Below are 18,876 nucleotides of genomic sequence, written 5' to 3'. Positions count from 1 at the left end.
TATTTTTCCAAGCTCCACACGAGGGTGCTCGCCAAACAAGAGGATCAGCTTTAGCTATTTGGCTATATTTATATGGCTTACTGCAAGTTTGAGCATATTATGGTGTTACTCTACTCACATAAATTAGTTTTATATTAGACACATTAATAATTATCATCAAAATAAGTACGAATTCTTTGTGCTATAGCTTTTTTCTTGTTTTACTGTAATGGTATTTTATTTTATTATTCTTTTCAGGTATATCCTCTCTTTGACAACCCGGTCATACTGCAGTGATCCTCAGTAAAATAGTGGTCGTTTTGATTACATTTATTATAAGAAATCAGTGAAAAAAATAATACAAAAATATGTTTCAACATATCTGTGTATGGAATATACACAATATTGGGTGTTGCACACAAAAGTTAATGTTTTATATTATTATTTTTATAAATGGCCCGCAAAATAAGGCAACCATCAAATTTAATTTGTCCTAATCGTTGTATAGCACATATATGATATACTAAATTAAGCCTAAGATTGCTGTTAGACCTAGGATTGCTTATTTAGTCCTAGGACTGCTTATTTGGGACTCTGGCAGGTTATGTTAAGTTTATAGTTAATCTGTTTTAGTGATTGTAATATATCCTCTACTTTCCTAAGTACAAAACAGTTTTGGGGGTCCATATTTTGTAAATTGTATCCTAAGAAGCTTTTGGTACTATAATAATTTTTGGAGGATGGGGTGGCGAATTTTCAACGATAATAAATTAGACATTACCTTCGGACGTTTGTTTATTTTAAACTAATGAAGTTTAACTCGTCACCTATAGAGCTAAGCTATTTTGTTCTTAACATATGGCCAAAAACTAAAGAGAACATTTATAAATTAAATGTCAAACTGTAATCTTAATTATATGATTTATTTAGTATGCCGCCTACACACAATCATCCGGAGATCATGACAGCTCACTTGACAGCAACTTAATGTGTGATCACATTAAGAAAATTCTAAAGTGAGAACACGTCGACTTGCATTTACACGAATATCTGATGCATTACAGAAATGATGACATAAGAAACAGGTGAATTGGGTAACCTCTGGACAAGTAATATGTTATATGTGGTTCAGCAGCCATCCTAGTAGTTTTTCTAGTGCTAGCTACCATTTCACGGTTCAGTATTTTTGTTATTGTTGTACAGTATATACACTCCAATTTTTTTTTAATCCTACGACCGTATTCAAATGCTCCTTTATCATTCATATTTTTTTTTAATTCATGATGACAATTCACGACATTTTTCGAACAGTTCTATAGGTCGCTGGGTTATTTGGTACAGGCCCACAGAGTGCCGGTAATGAGGTGATGCACAATGTACTATATTCAGCTGTTCTTTTTAAGTAAAGGTCTGCTTACTTATTTCCCCGAGTTCTGACGTAAGGCAAGACCCAGCAGAAATTAAAATTTCTTAAATTTTGACGTTAACTGATATAACCATTTGTATATTTCTCTGACTAATCTAATTTATACCTGCCCGCCACACTCTCCTCGGCCGGGTTTATAGGGTCGCCCAGTATTTCAGAGTGCAATCTCCGCAGTCTGTGAAAACTGACACACCTCATTTTGAGGTTCAAGGGCGTGAACCGGGGAATATTGTCTGATTGTTGCAGAAACACTCAAAGTCGGCATAATTAACAAACTTATTTTTAGATACCTGTATACAGTCTAGGGATTTTATTTGTTTAATTGTAGCAGTTTTTGACCTTCAAGACGATATTAACTCGGAGGGCCCACAATATCTTTGAAGTCACACAATGTGTAAATGAGTATCCATTCATAACGTCTGCACAGGCGGTCTATCCATTTCATACATGAAACTCACCCGTAATCGTCATGTCCCAAGTATTGTACAAGATTCCGAACTAGGTCTTCTATTTAATCTTGATAGAGGTCAAAATTTTAGCACGTTTGATATCCGCCTGCAGCCTGTGATAGTCTAGAAGCGCAATAGGAGAAAGCCCTGTTGCCAGTTTTCTTAAATGTACGGGGCTCCGACAATCTATACTCATCCAAAATATACCTTGTTTGTACTGTGGCAGCAATCGCAAATTTCTCGACTTTATTACTTAAGTACTTTGGTGTTACGGCAATCACTGCTGTACATGTCAACACACAATCGTAAAACATACTTCTGGCTTTAATAAGCAGTCAGTGCAAGTAAATTAGAACAGGAGTAATCCAGTTTCCTTGTGGCATACCCGTTGTGAGTCTCGCAGTTCTACTAAAAGCAACCTAAATGTATCTCTAATAGTTATGGCCTGTAAGCGCTGCCGTTTCAGTCATAGAGATCGAAACCGATTATGAAAGTTAAGCAATACACATCTTGTGCCAATAGTAATCCAACGGTAAACATTTATTTACAACGTAACGTCCCACTCATAAATGTTTATAGCATCTAATACGAAACTATGTATGTTGATTTAAACGAGCATCTCGGGGACTTTCCACAGCTTTCTATCTACTTAATGAATGGCTTTGAGGCCTAAAGTGATTTTTACACTAATTTTCTATTTGAGTTCATGTAATATGAAGAATTGGTGAAGTCAGCTTTTCAATAGGAAGATATATCTAAGATTCAAATACAGGACAGCTGACGATTGGAAAATGGGAGCGAAACACTGGCCATATAAAGGCATCACTAGAATAATAGACCACATTACTCTATACAGTAGCACAATAGCCTAAGTCCGAGACTCACAATAGAGGGACCCGGGTTCAATTCCTGGGGAGGATAGAAACAGTGGGACGTGTTCTTTCACCTGATACCGCTGTTCACTTGGCCAAAAATGTAAGTTTCGTTGAGACTGATGTATACCTGTTTAGTTCAGCCATTACTGTAATGATTTATATAAGTTGTTACATAGTTTCTGCTTCTGAATTTGACAATTGTAATGCTTTTTTTCAAATAAGTGATAAATGTAGCTTCTAAATATAAAGCTTTAATATACAGTATATAATTATAGTTATTACATAATATGCTATTATTACGACTTTCTCTTAGGTAAATAATTTACTTTAATTTGTGTAAACAAACCCAACCATAAATATACAAACATTTATGAATAAAGTATTTGAATGTGAGTGTGAATCCTGAAGGAGGTCAGAAGTTGACCCCGGGGTACCTCAATAAGAATAAATACAAGCTTCCTATCTCCGACAACATGAATTAATCTTATATTCCCACCAATCCACACCCTTGATAATGATATAACCCAAAGAACGTACAAATGCTGTGGGCGACTAAACGAAAATTTCATCAACCACTACTTAACTCAACTGCAATCAATTCCAACAGCTAAGAAATCACCTACAAAATGACTCGCACAAAGCCAAAGTTTCATAAGGATTGGCTAACTTTCATTTTCAAAACTGAAATTTTATATGAATTGGCTAAAATTTGGCATATTCCCACCAAATAAAAGAAACGAATAAATTAATAAAATAATAAACTGTAAAGAAAATCCCCAAAATTCAATAGGTAATGAACCATTTACAAAATAATACTATTACCGACAGGTATAGCCTGAGTCCTGTTTCATAGTGATCAACCCTAATATATCACTACTGTAATTCCAATAAGTGAAATATAATAAATACAAACGAACTGTGAAAATAATCATTTCTTGTACTTTTGAGGTATGGGGGAATTACTATGGGAATTACCCATTATTACTATGAGGCAGGTAAGGTGATTATGAGGATAAAGCACTAAGCTATTACAAATATATGGCACCTGAAGGGGACATGAGGGCTAGGATTTGAGATCGGATAAATGAATGGTGCCCAACCACTAGGACGATCGGGGATTGAACGCCGACCTCCAAGAAGAAAGGCCGCGCTGTACCACCAGGTTGCAGTTAGCTTTATCTTGAGTAATTGTAAAGCCTTGTTAATGTCAGCCGCTCCTCTCCTCTACGTCAGCCGCTCCTCTCCTCGACGTCAGCCACTGCTCTACTGCACGTCAGCCGCTGCTCTACTACACGTCAGCCGCTGCTCTACTACACGTCAGCCACTGCTCTACTACACGTCAGCCACTGCTCTACTACACGTCAGCCGCTGCTCTACTACACGTCAGCCACTGCTCTACTACACGTCAGCCGCTGCTCTACTACACGTCAGCCACTCCTCTACTACACGTCAGCCGCTGCTCTACTACACGTCAGCCGCTGCTCTACTACACGTCAGCCGCTGCTCTACTACACGTCAGCCACTCCTCTACTACACGTCAGCCGCTGCTCTACTACACGTCAGCCGCTGCTCTACTACACGTCAGCCGCTGCTCTACTACACGTCAGCCGCTGCTCTACTACACGTCAGCCACTCCTCTACTACACGTCAGCCGCTGCTCTACTACACGTCAGCCGCTGCTCTACTACACGTCAGCCACTCCTCTACTACACATCAGCCGCTGCTCTACTACACGTCAGCCGCTGCTCTACTACACGTCAGCCGCTGCTCTACTACACGTCAGCCGCTGCTCTACTACACGTCAGCCGCTGCTCTACTACACGTCAGCCACTCCTCTACTACACGTCAGCCGCTGCTCTACTACACGTCAGCCGCTGCTCTACTACACGTCAGCCGCTGCTCTACTACACGTCAGCCACTCCTCTACTACACGTCAGCCGCTGCTCTACTACACGTCAGCCGCTGCTCTACTACACGTCAGCCGCTGCTCTACTACACGTCAGCCGCTGCTCTACTACACGTCAGCCGCTGCTCTACTACACGTCAGCCACTCCTCTACTACACGTCAGCCGCTGCTCTACTACACGTCAGCCGCTGCTCTACTACACGTCAGCCACTCCTCTACTACACATCAGCCGCTGCTCTACTACACGTCAGCCGCTGCTCTACTACACGTCAGCCGCTGCTCTACTACACGTCAGCCGCTGCTCTACTACACGTCAGCCGCTGCTCTACTACACGTCAGCCACTCCTCTACTACACGTCAGCCGCTGCTCTACTACACGTCAGCCGCTGCTCTACTACACGTCAGCCGCTGCTCTACTACACGTCAGCCACTCCTCTACTACACGTCAGCCGCTGCTCTACTACACGTCAGCCGCTGCTCTACTACACGTCAGCCGCTGCTCTACTACACGTCAGCCGCTGCTCTACTACACGTCAGCCGCTGCTCTACTACACGTCAGCCGCTGCTCTACTACACGTCAGCCGCTGCTCTACTACACGTCAGCCACTCTACTACACGTCAGCCGCTGCTCTACTACACGTCAGCCACTCCTCTACTACACGTCAGCCACTGCTCTACTACACGTCAGCCACTGCTCTACTACACGTCAGCCGCTGCTCTACTACACGTCAGCCACTGCTCTACTACACGTCAGCCACTCCTCTACTACACGTCAGCCACTGCTCTACTATACGTCAGCCACTGCTCTACTACAAGGTAAACACACCAAGGGTCCACACACACACAAGTTCAGCCAAAGGCAACATGGCTGCCAGCAACACAAACCTTACTAACATCTTCAGACGCCCTCGCGAGCTCTACGTCAACTGCCGCTGTTGTCGGCATTATCAGAAGTCATGATAATAATACACTTACGTGTTATTGGTGGATACTTTTGCTATGCCTGGAGACGGCAGCCCGGCGCACGTAGTCTCACACCGACGTCCGACGACACACTGACATTACTATCCTGTCAATACATATAGATATAAGAATTCTATATCCGTATAAGAGAAGATTTATCTAGATGTATGTATGTACAGTTAAATAATAATAATAATAATAATAATAATAATACGTCGTTGTTTAGGAGTATGAGATTTATTTTGTTGTGAAGATGTTCCAAGCAATTAACAGATTCATATTAAAGATCCTAATTTGACAAAAAGATCCTAATTTTCAAATTAAAATTCTGCCAATGTTTGTGTAGGTCATAATATTTCAGATTTCTTTATATAATCATGAACTATGCATTACATTATTTGTCATGAACCATTCAAGTGTAAAATTCATTAGTGCCCCGAAACACTGTAAGTAATGACTTTATATAATATACAATTATTTAACACTTTTAACTTCTACAATGTATTGGCTATTAAAAAAGTAATTTATTATTATTATTATTATTATTATTATTATTATTATTATTATTATTCTACAGTCAGGAAAACTCAGTATGCTGAACGGGAACTATCAAGGGAAAGCGCCAAGCCATTACGACTATGTTGCATTTTGAAGGGGATCAGGATAAGGATTATTGATGGGACGGAGGTGGAAAGGGAATGGTGCCCAACCAATTGGACGGTCGGGGATTGAACGCCGACCTGCAAGAAGTGAGGCCGTCGCTCTACCGTCCAACCCAAGAGGTTGGGTATGATGAGCTACAAGAATTTGAGATAACTTTCAAAATTAGATTTAGCAAACAACCTTTGTATGTTTGCATAACATTAATGAAAGGCTATCATTATTTGTGGGAAACTCCAGTCACAAACGAACTTGTACGTAATCTTATATAATTACGTTACAACTATGTGGTAGTGAAACACGGGTGCAGGTATTTGCTGTTTAATAATAACAATTTCGGCAGTTACACACGAACAATTCAAACATAACTAGAAGTATGTAATTGTGTTCTCAAAAGTAATCCAAAAATGTACTCGGCGAAATTTTATTTTGTTATTAAACCAGAAATAAAAGTAAACTCTCATTGAATATTAGAATATAAGCTACTGAAAATAGCCTATGTTGATAAATTAGGCTACAGTAAGGACCATAAGTGTACAATAGAGTTTTTATTATTATTATTTTCTACCACAGACGTGGCCACACATTTACAATGCTAACCAGAATATATACATTTTCTTCTGTCCTCCATGGACAGGGTGAGAGATTTGTCAAACATATAGTTCAGGGATTTATTGAACAATCAATCACAGGTGACTGTAGTGCTTTTAAAATGCTAGGCTAAGCTACATACGTAAATACATAGATACACAGATTTATGTATGCTACAGAGTGTAAGAGGCATAGAGAAAGATCTTTTTAAAAACCTGTTTTATTATTAAGCATGGAAATAATTTAGAGTACTGTAGCCTTTATAATTTACGAAAAAACACTCCTCCAGTAGAGCATCTTGATCTTTCTGTCTTTCTTTCTTTCTGTAAAATTGCTGACAATCCGTAAATTGCAAGACGCGCTAAGAGAATGTGTACAGCCCAAACTAAAAGCAAAACCTGTTTCAAAAAGCTTTGAGAGGACCCGTTGTCTTATACACGTGTGTGTGTGTGAAGACTGTTAAGGCCCTGATAACATATGATCGCAAAACTCGAAAACTTGAACAATTCACCGGTGGACAGGAATTTCATATATAGTTATTTCCTAAAATATATTATCGACACATGAAATAGATACACGAGCAGCCTACACTGTGGCGCTAAAGTACCACAGCGTCGGACAGAAGAAAGTTGGTTCCCAGTTGTAGCTTTTTTTCTCTCTTTATTAAATAATATACAGTATAAATGTCATATATACATCAATTTACAAGGGAAATACTACATTACATATAGATGATATAATTCTCAGTAAACCAATGTTTCAGGTCATTACAGAGCATGAGCCTTAAACCCCAAATGTTATATATACAGTACTTGAGCCTGTCTTACAAAACTTCAATATTTTGTCTACTGAGTAACCTTCCTGCCTACATATTCATACACACAAAAAAAAAATGTAATAAGAAAGTAGCATAATTATTGTATTCTTAATTTTCCTGCGTCTTATGTCAATCTTAAACATTAAAACCTCATTGAATCCACTGTAATGCTTGGTCCACATAATTTCCATATAATTTCTCTATATCACCAACTATTACTATTACTAATGTTATATACAGGGAGGAAAATGCATTATATACAGTAATCATATACAGTAATTATGTTAACTCTAAATATACTCCAAATTTTCATTGCACAGTTGAGTCGCTAGTTTTATTTCTAAATTATATAATTATGAATGAATGATTAATTATTCATTAATTATTAGTGATTAATTAAAGATTAATTAATTATTAATTATTAATTGTGACTTGCTCGAAACGCTGCATGTTAGTCGCTTTGCGAGAACGTACCAATTACTGTAGTCACCAAAATATGTGCTATCATAGCTATTGTACACTCTTGTATATAGATAAATAAACAAATAAAGTAGGCAAACCTTTGATATTTAGTTAATATTTCTGGTAGTACATCATGTTGAATGAAAGAATATATATATTTCCTTTCGCACACACCCTCCGTCACTATGTGATGGAGTGCGAAAAGATACGTGAATTCAGAGACAATTCTATAACCAATATTCCAACGATGTGTAAACATTTCATTCAAAATGATCTGCTACCAGAAATTTTAGCCAAATATCCCCAGTTTGCTAATTGTAGGTAGTAACTGAGTGATTGTAACCTATCCACCGCTGCCCACTGGATGGGGGGCGGTGTGCAGGACAAACATATCAATTGTGACACTAGCTCTCCACATATGTCAGTTAATTTAGAAAGTGTACTTGTGGTCAATCTCGAACCCATTGATGATGTGACGACTTATACTGAATTTTGTAACTAGCTCATCAAGATTGTAACTTGCTTAGCTAAATGAATTGTGGGGTTCAGTCCCTGAGCCCATTATGTGCCTCTGTAACCCTTTCCACTACCGCCCATAAGATGAGTATGGGGGTGCATAATAACTGAACTAAACTAACTAAAACTTTCCTTTTCGCCGGACCATCACCAAGATGGCTATGGGATACATAATAAATGAACTAGCCGGACCATCACCAAGATATATAATCTTGATGCGTGAGGGGAGTCTAAGGGTGATATTATTATCACCAGTATATCTTCCTCAACGAGGCTCATATCAGCTTCAGGTGAGAGGAAGATGAGAGCAACAACTCGTGGTAATGGAACTGATGCCTCCATGAGTGGCCCCTGTCATGGTCGACACCAGCTAAGGTCGTCTCTCCTTGATTCCTTATTTGTTAATATAATAAATGCCCAAATTAATATAGATGAAAGATGCCTATTATTAACAGCCTTGTTCAGTTTATTTCATTTATTATGCACCCCATACCCGTCCTGTGGGCGGTAGTGAAAGGGTTACAGAGGCACATAATGGGCTTAGGGACTGAACCCCACAATTCATTTAGCTAAGCAAGTTACAGTCTTGATGAACTAGTTACAATACTTAATGTATATTGTTTCATCAACACTAGGTTCGAGACCGACCTCAGGTACAGTCTCTATATTAAACAACTTACATCTGTGGAGAGATAGTGACAGCCTATCAAATAATAATTACGTACCGATATATGCTTTATAATTCTTCATAATTCGGAGTTCTTCATAATTAGATTTTCACCACGAGATTGAATAAGCCTACATGTATAAATATACTTTCCCTTTAAAGTGATAGGATAATGTATTATCTTGCATACATATGCCAAATATTGTTTAAATCTGTATAGTATGGGCTGAGTTTTATTTTTAAAATAGTACTTCCTTGAATGCCATAAACACGTTTTTTATGATTAAAGTATAAAAAGAAAATAGTGTGTAAAATTTGTGTTGATGTTTAACAGGTGATTTTCATATCACAATTAGTCACCTTGTTTGTCAGCGTTATTAGTTTGATTTCAAATGTTTACCAAGAATAATTTACCCTATTTCTTGATGTATATACACTGAGAGTTTACTGTATATATATTGGATAAATTCTTCAGGGCTAAAGAATTTACCTGAGTCACTAACACTTTAGTAGCTTCGAGGAGGGCAGGAAGCCGGCGTCTTGTCAACGGTCCTCTATTTGTCCAGATGATTTTTTCTAGATGGATTTTAAAGTTCAGAGTTTAGGCATTTACGGCTTCGGCGGGTAGGTAGTTCCATGTGTGCAACCCTGTGGGTGACAAAGCATCTTCTGTTCTCAGTCCTACATTGTGGCTTGTTGAGCTTGAATCCGTTGTTCCTTGTTTGTGTTACATCTGACATTTTGAAGAAATTTTCCGGATTAACATCCTCCAATTTGTTCAGTATTTTAAAACGTTTCTATATGAGATCCGCCCTGTCATGCCTGGTCTGCAGTGTTGTTGGCCCTCAACCGTTTCTGTTATTGGAGTTGACTTAATTCTGGAATGATTTTTGTTGTCCGGTGTTGAACTTTCTCTAATGCAGATATGTCTTTCTGATGATGAGGCCTCCATGCTTGGATACAATAATCCAAGTGAGGGCGCACCAAATATTTATGCAGTTGAATAACTACCTTTTTTTGGTCAAAGGTACACGTGATTAATCCTAGGGTTTGGTTAGCTTTTTTAACTGGACGGCGTTGTTTTTAACTGGCACTTATTGTACAACTTTCAGTGATATATATATATGATGACCAAACCACACACCAGAGGATGAGGAGACGACGAGGTTTCGACTGGACCATTATCAAGTCGATTGTCAATTAGACAATCGACTTCATAATGGTCCAAAAACGACGACCCAAACATCGTCGTTTCTCCATCATGTGATGTGTGGTTTGGTCATCATGTGACTACGACTCCACTTTTAGCTGCTCATGCGTCCAATTATAAACCTAAATTTTCATTATCTTATTCAAGAGGAAGAGTTTGACAATATACCACTGGCAACCAAAGATTATACTGTATATATATATTAGCCGGTTTTTTCCAAAACGTTCGAGTGATATTCCTAGGTAGTATATTACATTTTATTTGACCGAGATCAATGCTAAGACTAATATATATATGCCCTCTTGAGTCTAATTTAGTTTAGGTTGGTTGTTCCTTTTTCTCGTGCCCTCTACACAATGAAACAAATATAATTTTTTTAATTTTTTGGGTGCAATAATCTATTTTAGTACGTTCGACCAATAGTTGCAAAAAGTGTAATAATTTTTGGATGACTGGTTGCGAGATCGATATTGATACGATATCGATACTGATGCGAGATCGATATTGATACAAGATCAATAAAGATGTTGATGCGAGATCAATAAAGATATTTATACAAGATCAATAAAGATGTTGATGCGAGATCAATAAAGATGTTAATGCGAGATCGATATTGCTGCGAGATCGAGATTGATACGAGATGCATTCTGATGTGCGATCGATATTGATGCGAGATTGATATTGATGCAAGATCGATGTTGATGCGAGATCGATATTGATGCAAGATCGATAGTGATGCGAATCGATGTTGATACAAGATCGATGTTGATGCGAGTGAGTTGACCGTCGCCACACCGGAAGCGGGGCGAGGCAGACACAGCGAGGATAGTTCCTGGAACTAGATCGAAATTGCGGTAGAGACAAGGCCGCGGGAACGAGCGTAGAGGCGGCGGCGGGAAAGTCGTCAGTGGTTCAGTAGACAGACGGCGGGGCGGACGTGTGCTCTGCAGCCTCCATATTGCTGTATTATGTGATATTTTTTTCCCATCAAAATACTGTGAATTGCAAGTGAGTTTTCTTCCAGTATGCCGTATTTTGTGGATGTTTTTATTTTAATATTGAACATGAGTAGTGTTTAAACTGGATAACTTTACATGAAGTGTTTTACCCAACAAAATATAGTGTAGTATTATTCACTCCATAAAATATTGAACTATTTATGGAGACGTAAGTTTTCAGCCAGATTTAATTAAGTGATTTACTCATTAACATATAGAACTGTGAACTTATATACAACACAATATGGAAGAGTGTATACAATAAGTGTATATTAATAACATTATATAATAACATCTATATATAATAACATCTATATATAATAACATCTATATTGTCTTGAGTGTACTCAAGACAATATAGATGTTAGCTACACGAAGCGGATGACACTGCAATAACCCCAGGCCACGGTGGCCAAGACAACCTCATATTCCACCTGTCGCTTACGGCATCTTGCGGTAATACACTACTTTATAAATAAACAGTGAAGAACAGACCATTTCACCCGTTGCACAACACGTGTTCGAGCGAGCTTCATATATATATATATATATATAAATCTAATTGTAGTGTGTTTGCTGGCACTCTTGAGAACTGTAATTTCCAACCACAGCGGCTGTACCGCAAGTGTGTGTAGCGACCAACATCTTCCTTGGGAGACGACTTGTGAGATAGGCTCCAGGACCAGGCGAGGGACGGGGGGGGGGGGTGTTAGGGTCCTGTATTTTTGGAGATGAAAAGTTAAAAAGACTGTTGATGATAGTACTGTGATATTGTCTCTGCCAACCTCCTCCTCAGTAGAAAATATGAAGTACCTAGGTGTGCACTGTGCCCCTCTGGGTGTGGCACTAGTACCCAAGTGTGGCTGACAGCGGCTGGCCTCTGGGTGTGGCACTAGTACCCAGTGTGGCTGACAGCTGCTGGCCTCTGGGTGTGGCACTAGTACCCAGTGTGGGTCACAGCTGCTGGCCTCTGGGTGTGGCACTAGTACCCAGTGTGGCTGACAGCTGCTGGCCTCTGGGTGTGGCACTAGTACCCAGTGTGGCTCACAGCTGCTGGCCTCTGGGTGTGGCACTAGTACCCAGTGTGGCTGACAGCTGCTGGCCTCTGGGTGTGGCACTAGTACCCAGGTGTGGCTCACAGCGGCTGGCCTCTGGGTGTGGCACTAGTACCCAGGTGTGGCTCACAGCGGCTGGCCTCTGGGTGTGGCACTAGTACCCAGTGTGGCTCACAGCTGCTGGCCTCTGGGTGTGGCACTAGTACCCAGGTGTGGCTCACAGCGGCTGGCCTCTGGGTGTGGCACTAGTACCCAGGTGTGGCTCACAGCGGCTGGCCTCTGGGTGTGGCACTAGTACCCAGTGTGGCTGACAGCGGCTGGCCTCTGGGTGTGGCACTAGTACCCAGTGTGGCTCACAGCGGCTGGCCCCCTGGTGTGCCATTGTTGCTACCCTCGCCTCCGGTTCAGCCCGTCTCAAACATCCCTCTCTCATCAGCCCTTTCTCACTATTTCCCCTCCGTAACAAAATGCAGCGGATTTAGCCTAACTAAAACCGTCAAAATCATGGCTAGCCTCATAAGCTACCGAAACCGGTGTTCAGTCCCTAAAATCATCAATATCAAGGTGTTATTAATTTCCCCTTAACCATGGCAATTTTTACGCTGGGGTCGATTGCATAAAATATGTAGTGCGTTCATTAAGAGTGGTTGCTCTCGTGACGAGCTCTCACTCCTCGTCACGGACTGCCACACAGAGATATTAGAAAGAACTTTTTTAGTGTCAGAGTGGTTGACAAATGGAATTCATTAGGCAGTGATGTGGTGGAGGCTGACTCCATACACAGTTTCAAGTGTAGATATGATAGAGCCCAATAGGCTCAGGAATCTGTACACCTGTTGATTGACAGTTGAGAGGCGGGACCAAAGAGCCAGAGCTCAAACCCCGCAAGCACAATTAGGTGAGTACATGACAGCTGTCACTGCTCGTCACGTACATGACAGCTGTCACTCCTTGTCACGTACATGACAGCTGTCACTGCTCGTCACGTACATGACAGCTGTCACTCCTTGTCACGTACATGACAGCTGTCACTGCTCGTCACGTACATGACAGCTGTCACTGCTCGTCACGTACATGACAGCTGTCACTGCTCGTCACGTACATGACAGCTGTCACTGCTCGCCACGTACATGACAGCTTTCACTCCTTGTCACGTACATGACAGCTGTCACTGCTCGTCACGTACATGACAGCTGTCACTGCTCGTCACGTACATGACAGCTGTCACTGCTCGTCACGTACATGACAACTGTCACTGCTCGCCACGTACATGACAGCTTTCACTCCTTGTCACGTACATGACAGCTGTCACTGCTCGTCACGTACATGACAGCTGTCACTGCTCGCCACGTACATGACAGCTTTCACTCCTTGTCACGTACATGACAGCTGTCACTGCTCGTCACGTACATGACAGCTGTCACTGCTCGCCACGTACATGACAGCTTTCACTCCTTGTCACGTACATGACAGCTGTCACTGCTCGTCACGTACATGACAGCTGTCACTGCTCGTCACGTACATGACAGCTGTCACTCCTCGTCACGTACATGACAGCTGTCACTCCTTGTCACGTACATGACGAGCCCATCTAAACATAATTACTTTACGGTATACTTAAATGATTTCCTTCAACAAAATGTGCACGTGTAAATATTTCAGTTGATTTATTAATTTAAATTTAATTTTCATACAAACAAAATATAAATCTAGAAATATTGATTATTGGTTGGTTTATTCTTTAAAATTCTTAAGATATTTTACATATCTTACAGATTATTGGTGTAGCAACGCAATGTTGAATATTAAAAGCTACGAAATTTACATATATTGTAGTTTCTTTTTTATGATAGTGTTATATATCAATGATGGTGTACATAATGCCCTATTTGTATAAAGGTGCAATTTTTTCTCTGCTAGAAGCCAAATTTTGATGCAATATCAAAACCTTAACTACATCTTCCGGCAAAAATAAACATAATATAAGTGAATTCTAATGAAAACACATTGATTTTTATCATTTGTATTGGAAACAGCCTTTTCATAGACATTTTTAACAGATATGGTAATTCTAGTTGTGTTAGGCTATTTGATCAACCCGTCCTCCCAACAGTGCGTCGCATTTTGACGCATGCTTCACCTAAGCCCACAAACCGTCGTACTAGAAAATGGTAGAGGTTCGTGAAATTGATATACTGTCTCGTTTTTTATCTTGGGTCCTCTGGTGGGTTAGGATAAGGCACTTTATTACGACAGTTTCTTGACGTTGGGAAACGTTAGGAGGACGAGCTGATTGATTAGTGTCGCTGATGTTGACTATTTTATTGTGCTCTTTTATAATGTATCTTTATTATGCTTATAACTCGACCTTGAGTGGTAGTTTATTGTGCACCCCGTACTCATCCTGTGAGCGGTAGCTTATTGTGCACCCCGTACTCATCCTGTGAGCGGTAGCTTATTGTGCACCCCGTACTCATCCTGTGAGTGGTAGCTTATTGTGCACCCCGTACTCATCCTGTGAGCGGTAGCTTATTGTGCACCCCGTACTCATCCTGTGAGTGGTAGCTTATTGTGCATCCCACAATTATATAAAATGTACTGTACTTATTTTTTTGTTAACTGAAAAATGTTCAGTTTTGGTATAAGGAAAATATTGAAGGCCTACTCATAAGTATGTTGGCTATTAAAGTCCCGCTGCATATTGCCCTTGTGATGCTTCCTCTAGTTACTAGTATACATACAAGTTAGTTTGTAGTGAAACCTAACTGGAGTGTTTGAGATCCCGGAAACGACTGTCTTAGGAAATACAAACCGTGAGACTTTATTTCGTCTTCTCAAGAGATAATTGTAGCAGCCATCTTGCCAAATAGTGTGTTCGTCACTCTCTGTTCCCGCCTTATTACAAACCCGCTCTCCCATTGGTCGAGCTCGGAGTATTGCGGCTTGGTGAATCACGAAGATTGGCTGACTGTTGAAAGTGGTGACTTACATGCGATTTGTTCATGGAAAATCAGAGTAATAATAACATTCATTCCACTGACTAATATCAGCACGAGGTGAATTACTTATAATGGATACCAGTGACCTGTATCAGCGAGATTATGTCATGGATTTCATTGGCCAATAACAGCGGTGAAGTCGTGGATACCAGTGGACATAACACCGAGATGTTGTCATCGATATCAGTGACCAATAACAGAGCGGTGAGATGATGTCATGAATATCAGTGGTCATTAACAGCGATGAGATCATATCATGGTTACCAGTGACCAATAACACCGAGTATGTAATGGCATGGCTCCCAGTGAGAGCGCTCAGGGACACCTGGCTTCGAATAAAAGGGCTCAGGTGGCAGCTGTGACACGGATAAGCCGAAAACAAGTGTCCTTTAAGTACATGAGCGATGAATAGTTAAAATGAACTTGAGGCGTGAGTTTTCTTGACTAACAACTCAAACCACAGCTACGCAAGACAGCACTAGAGGGTGGCGTGCAGCTAAACAGGAGTACCGATGGCTGGGAGGTGAGGTCCATGAACTAGGCATTTATCACCACAGGCTAAATATCCCAAGTACAGTATGAAGGGACGACAGCTGCATACTTGAAGTTGATGTAAACCCAAATCAGAGACACATATTTGTAGAATAACGTCGTCAGTATATGCCAAACTGGTCAACGCCCAATAGCCTTCAAGAACTTGGACCAAGGAGCCGGTCGGCCGAGCGGACAGCACACTGGACTTGTGATCCTGTGGTCCCGGGTTCGATCCCGGGCGCCGGCGAGAAACAATGGACAGAGTTTCTTTCACCCTACGCCCCTGTTACCTAGCAATAAAATAGGTACCTGGGTGTTAGTCAGCTGTCACGGGCTGCTTCCTGGGGGTGGAGGCCTGGTCGAGGACCGGGCCGCGGGGACACTAAAAAGCCCCGAAATCATCTCAAGATAACCTCAAGAAGAAGAAGGAGCCTTCCGAGCTCTATATACCACCTATGTGAGATCCCAACTTGGGTATGCTGTCTAATGATGGACCCCATATTAGCATGCTTTCTCATGATTAACCTCATCTTCTCAAAAGATGATCTATCTTTAGCAGTCTCCGTGGTGTAGTGGTAAGACACTCGCCTGGCGTTCCGCGAGCGCTATGTCATGGGTTCGTATCCTGGCCGGGGAGGATTTACTGCGCGCAATTCCTTAACTGTAGCCTCTGTTTAACGCAACAGTAAAATGTGTACTTGGATGAAAAAACGATTCTTCGCGGCAGGGGATCGTATTCCAGGGACCATAGGATTAAGGACTTGCCCGAAACGCTACGCGTACTAGTGGCTGTACAAGAATGTAACAACTCTTGTATATATCTCAAAAAAAAAAAAAAAAAAAAAAAAAAAAATATATAAAAGATTCAAAGATATACAAAAAATATTCGTTCTTGAACTATGAAGAAAGACGGATAAAGGGACATCATCAAACTGAAAGAACTTAGGAACAGGGCAGACCTGATAACAACATACAAGAGTTTACAGTGAAATTGACATATTAAGACAGAAGCAATGTTCAAAGCGAGGAACAGTAGAACGAGGAGCGCTTCCCACACTCTTTGTCATATAACGCTTTGAAACTACTGATGGTCTTGGCCTCCACCACCTTCTCACCTAACTTGTTCCAACCGTCTACCACTCTATTTGCGAAAGTGAATTTTCTTATATTTCTTCGGCATCTGTGTTTAGCTAGTTTATATCTATGACCTCTTGTTCTTAAAGTTTCAGGTCTCAGGAAATCTTCCCTATCGATTTTATCAATTCCTGTTACTATTTTGTACGTAGTGATCATATCATCTCTTTTTCTTCTTCTGTCTTCTAGTTTTGGCATATTCAATGCCTCTAACCTCTCCTCGTAGCTCTTGCCCTTCAGTTCTGGGAGCCACTTAGTAGCATGTCTTTGCACCTTTTCCAGTTTGTTGATGTGCTTCTTAAGATATGGGCACCACACAACCGCTGCATTTTCTAACTTTGGTCTAACAAAAGTCGTGAACAATTTCTTTAGTATTTCCCCATCCATGTATTTAAAAGCAATTCTGAAGATAGAAAGTATAGCATAGGCTCCTCGCACAATGTTCTTAATGTGGTCCTCAGGTGACAGTTTTCTATCTAGAACCACCCCCTAGATCCCTTTCTTTGTCAGAATTCTTTAAAGATTTCTCACATAATTTATAGGTTGTGTGGGGTCTATGTTCTCCAATTCCACATTCCATAACATGACATTTATTCACATTAAATTCCATTTGCCAAGTGGTGCTCCATATACTTATTTTGTCCAGGTCATCTTGAAGAGCATGACAATCATCTAGGTTTCTTATCTTCCCTATTATCTTAGCATCATCAGCAAACATGTTCATATAATTCTGTATTCCCACTGGTAGATCATTTATGTAGACAATAAACATTACCGGTGCAAGAACTGAACCCTGTGGTACTCCACTTGTGACATTCCTCCAATCCGATACATTGCCTCTGATTACGGCCCTCATTTTTCTATCAGTCAGGAAATTTGTCATCCATGTTAGAAGCTTACCTGTCACCCGTCCAATATGTTCTGGTTTCCAGAATCGATGACTGCACCAGATAACATGTTGGGAGACGCGTTAATGTTGAGGATGATAAGAGTTCCAAAAGTGCTTGTTGCGTTGTGGTGTAGACAGAGGAGCGGCGACTAAAACAGAGGTGGATGTGAGAGGGAGACTTGCCGCACCGTAGGGCGGTGTGTTGTGTTTATGGCGTCAGCTGATCCTTGGTGCTGTGGCGAGGCAGTTGTTTTGTGTGTTTAGCTGTTGTTGTTGTTTTAGATTCAGCTACTGGGAACAAAAGTTCCAAGTAGCACGGGCTATGGTGAGCCCGTATGTGTTTAGCTGTTGGCGGCGCCAGGTATAAATGTGGCGCGGGTCATATGTGACCCAATTTATTGGTCGACTGGAGATATTTAGCCAGTGCTTTGACTATTTGGTATTTTTCCTGTAAAGAGTGGTCACCGCCTCCTAATATATGCTCGATGGTAAAGGGTATTTTAAGTGCGATAAAGATTTGTTTGAAATTTACTCTGGCACTATAATGTCTGAAACAGTGAAGGAGATAGTGTTCGATTGTTTCAGGCACCTGACAGTGAATGTAGAGTTCGTTGATGTCTGTTCTGTACTTAGAGCTGTGTGCTGCTAGTTTGGTGTGTCCCAGCCTTAATCTGGTCATCGTTACATCAATTTCTCTGCTTTTATATCTGACATATTTCCAAGTTTTCTATTTCTTTTTAATGGAT

The 18,876-nt window shown here is 40.8% G+C and overlaps 2 protein-coding genes across 3 annotated transcripts in view; one reads left to right on the top strand and one right to left on the bottom strand.

Annotated features, from left to right (window-relative positions):
• Positions 1 to 5,770, bottom strand: part of LOC123764153 (putative odorant-binding protein A5) — a 49,858-nt gene extending 44,088 nt beyond the window's left edge. For both annotated transcript variants that reach the window (XM_045751706.2, XM_069329670.1), the window contains exon 1: positions 5,611 to 5,770. The gene's annotated coding sequence lies outside the window, so the exon portion shown is untranslated. The remainder of the gene's footprint in view (positions 1 to 5,610) is intronic.
• On the top strand, positions 3,814 to 5,595 carry LOC138367762 (mucin-6-like). Its single transcript, XM_069329715.1, has one exon. It carries the CDS (start codon positions 3,814 to 3,816, stop codon positions 5,593 to 5,595), a length of 1,782 nt encoding a protein of 593 aa, XP_069185816.1.
• Positions 5,771 to 18,876: the final 13,106 nt, after the last annotated feature.

This window comes from Procambarus clarkii, chromosome 23 (genome assembly GCF_040958095.1).
Source record: "Procambarus clarkii isolate CNS0578487 chromosome 23, FALCON_Pclarkii_2.0, whole genome shotgun sequence".
Classification (NCBI taxonomy): Eukaryota; Metazoa; Arthropoda; class Malacostraca; order Decapoda; family Cambaridae; genus Procambarus; species Procambarus clarkii.
This window is presented reverse-complemented; position numbering and strand designations above follow the sequence as displayed.

Excerpts from the sequence above, each read along its gene's own strand:
- LOC138367762 (XM_069329715.1), top strand. The coding sequence starts at position 3,814 with ATGAATGGTGCCCAACCACTAGGACGATCGGGGATTGAACGCCGACCT.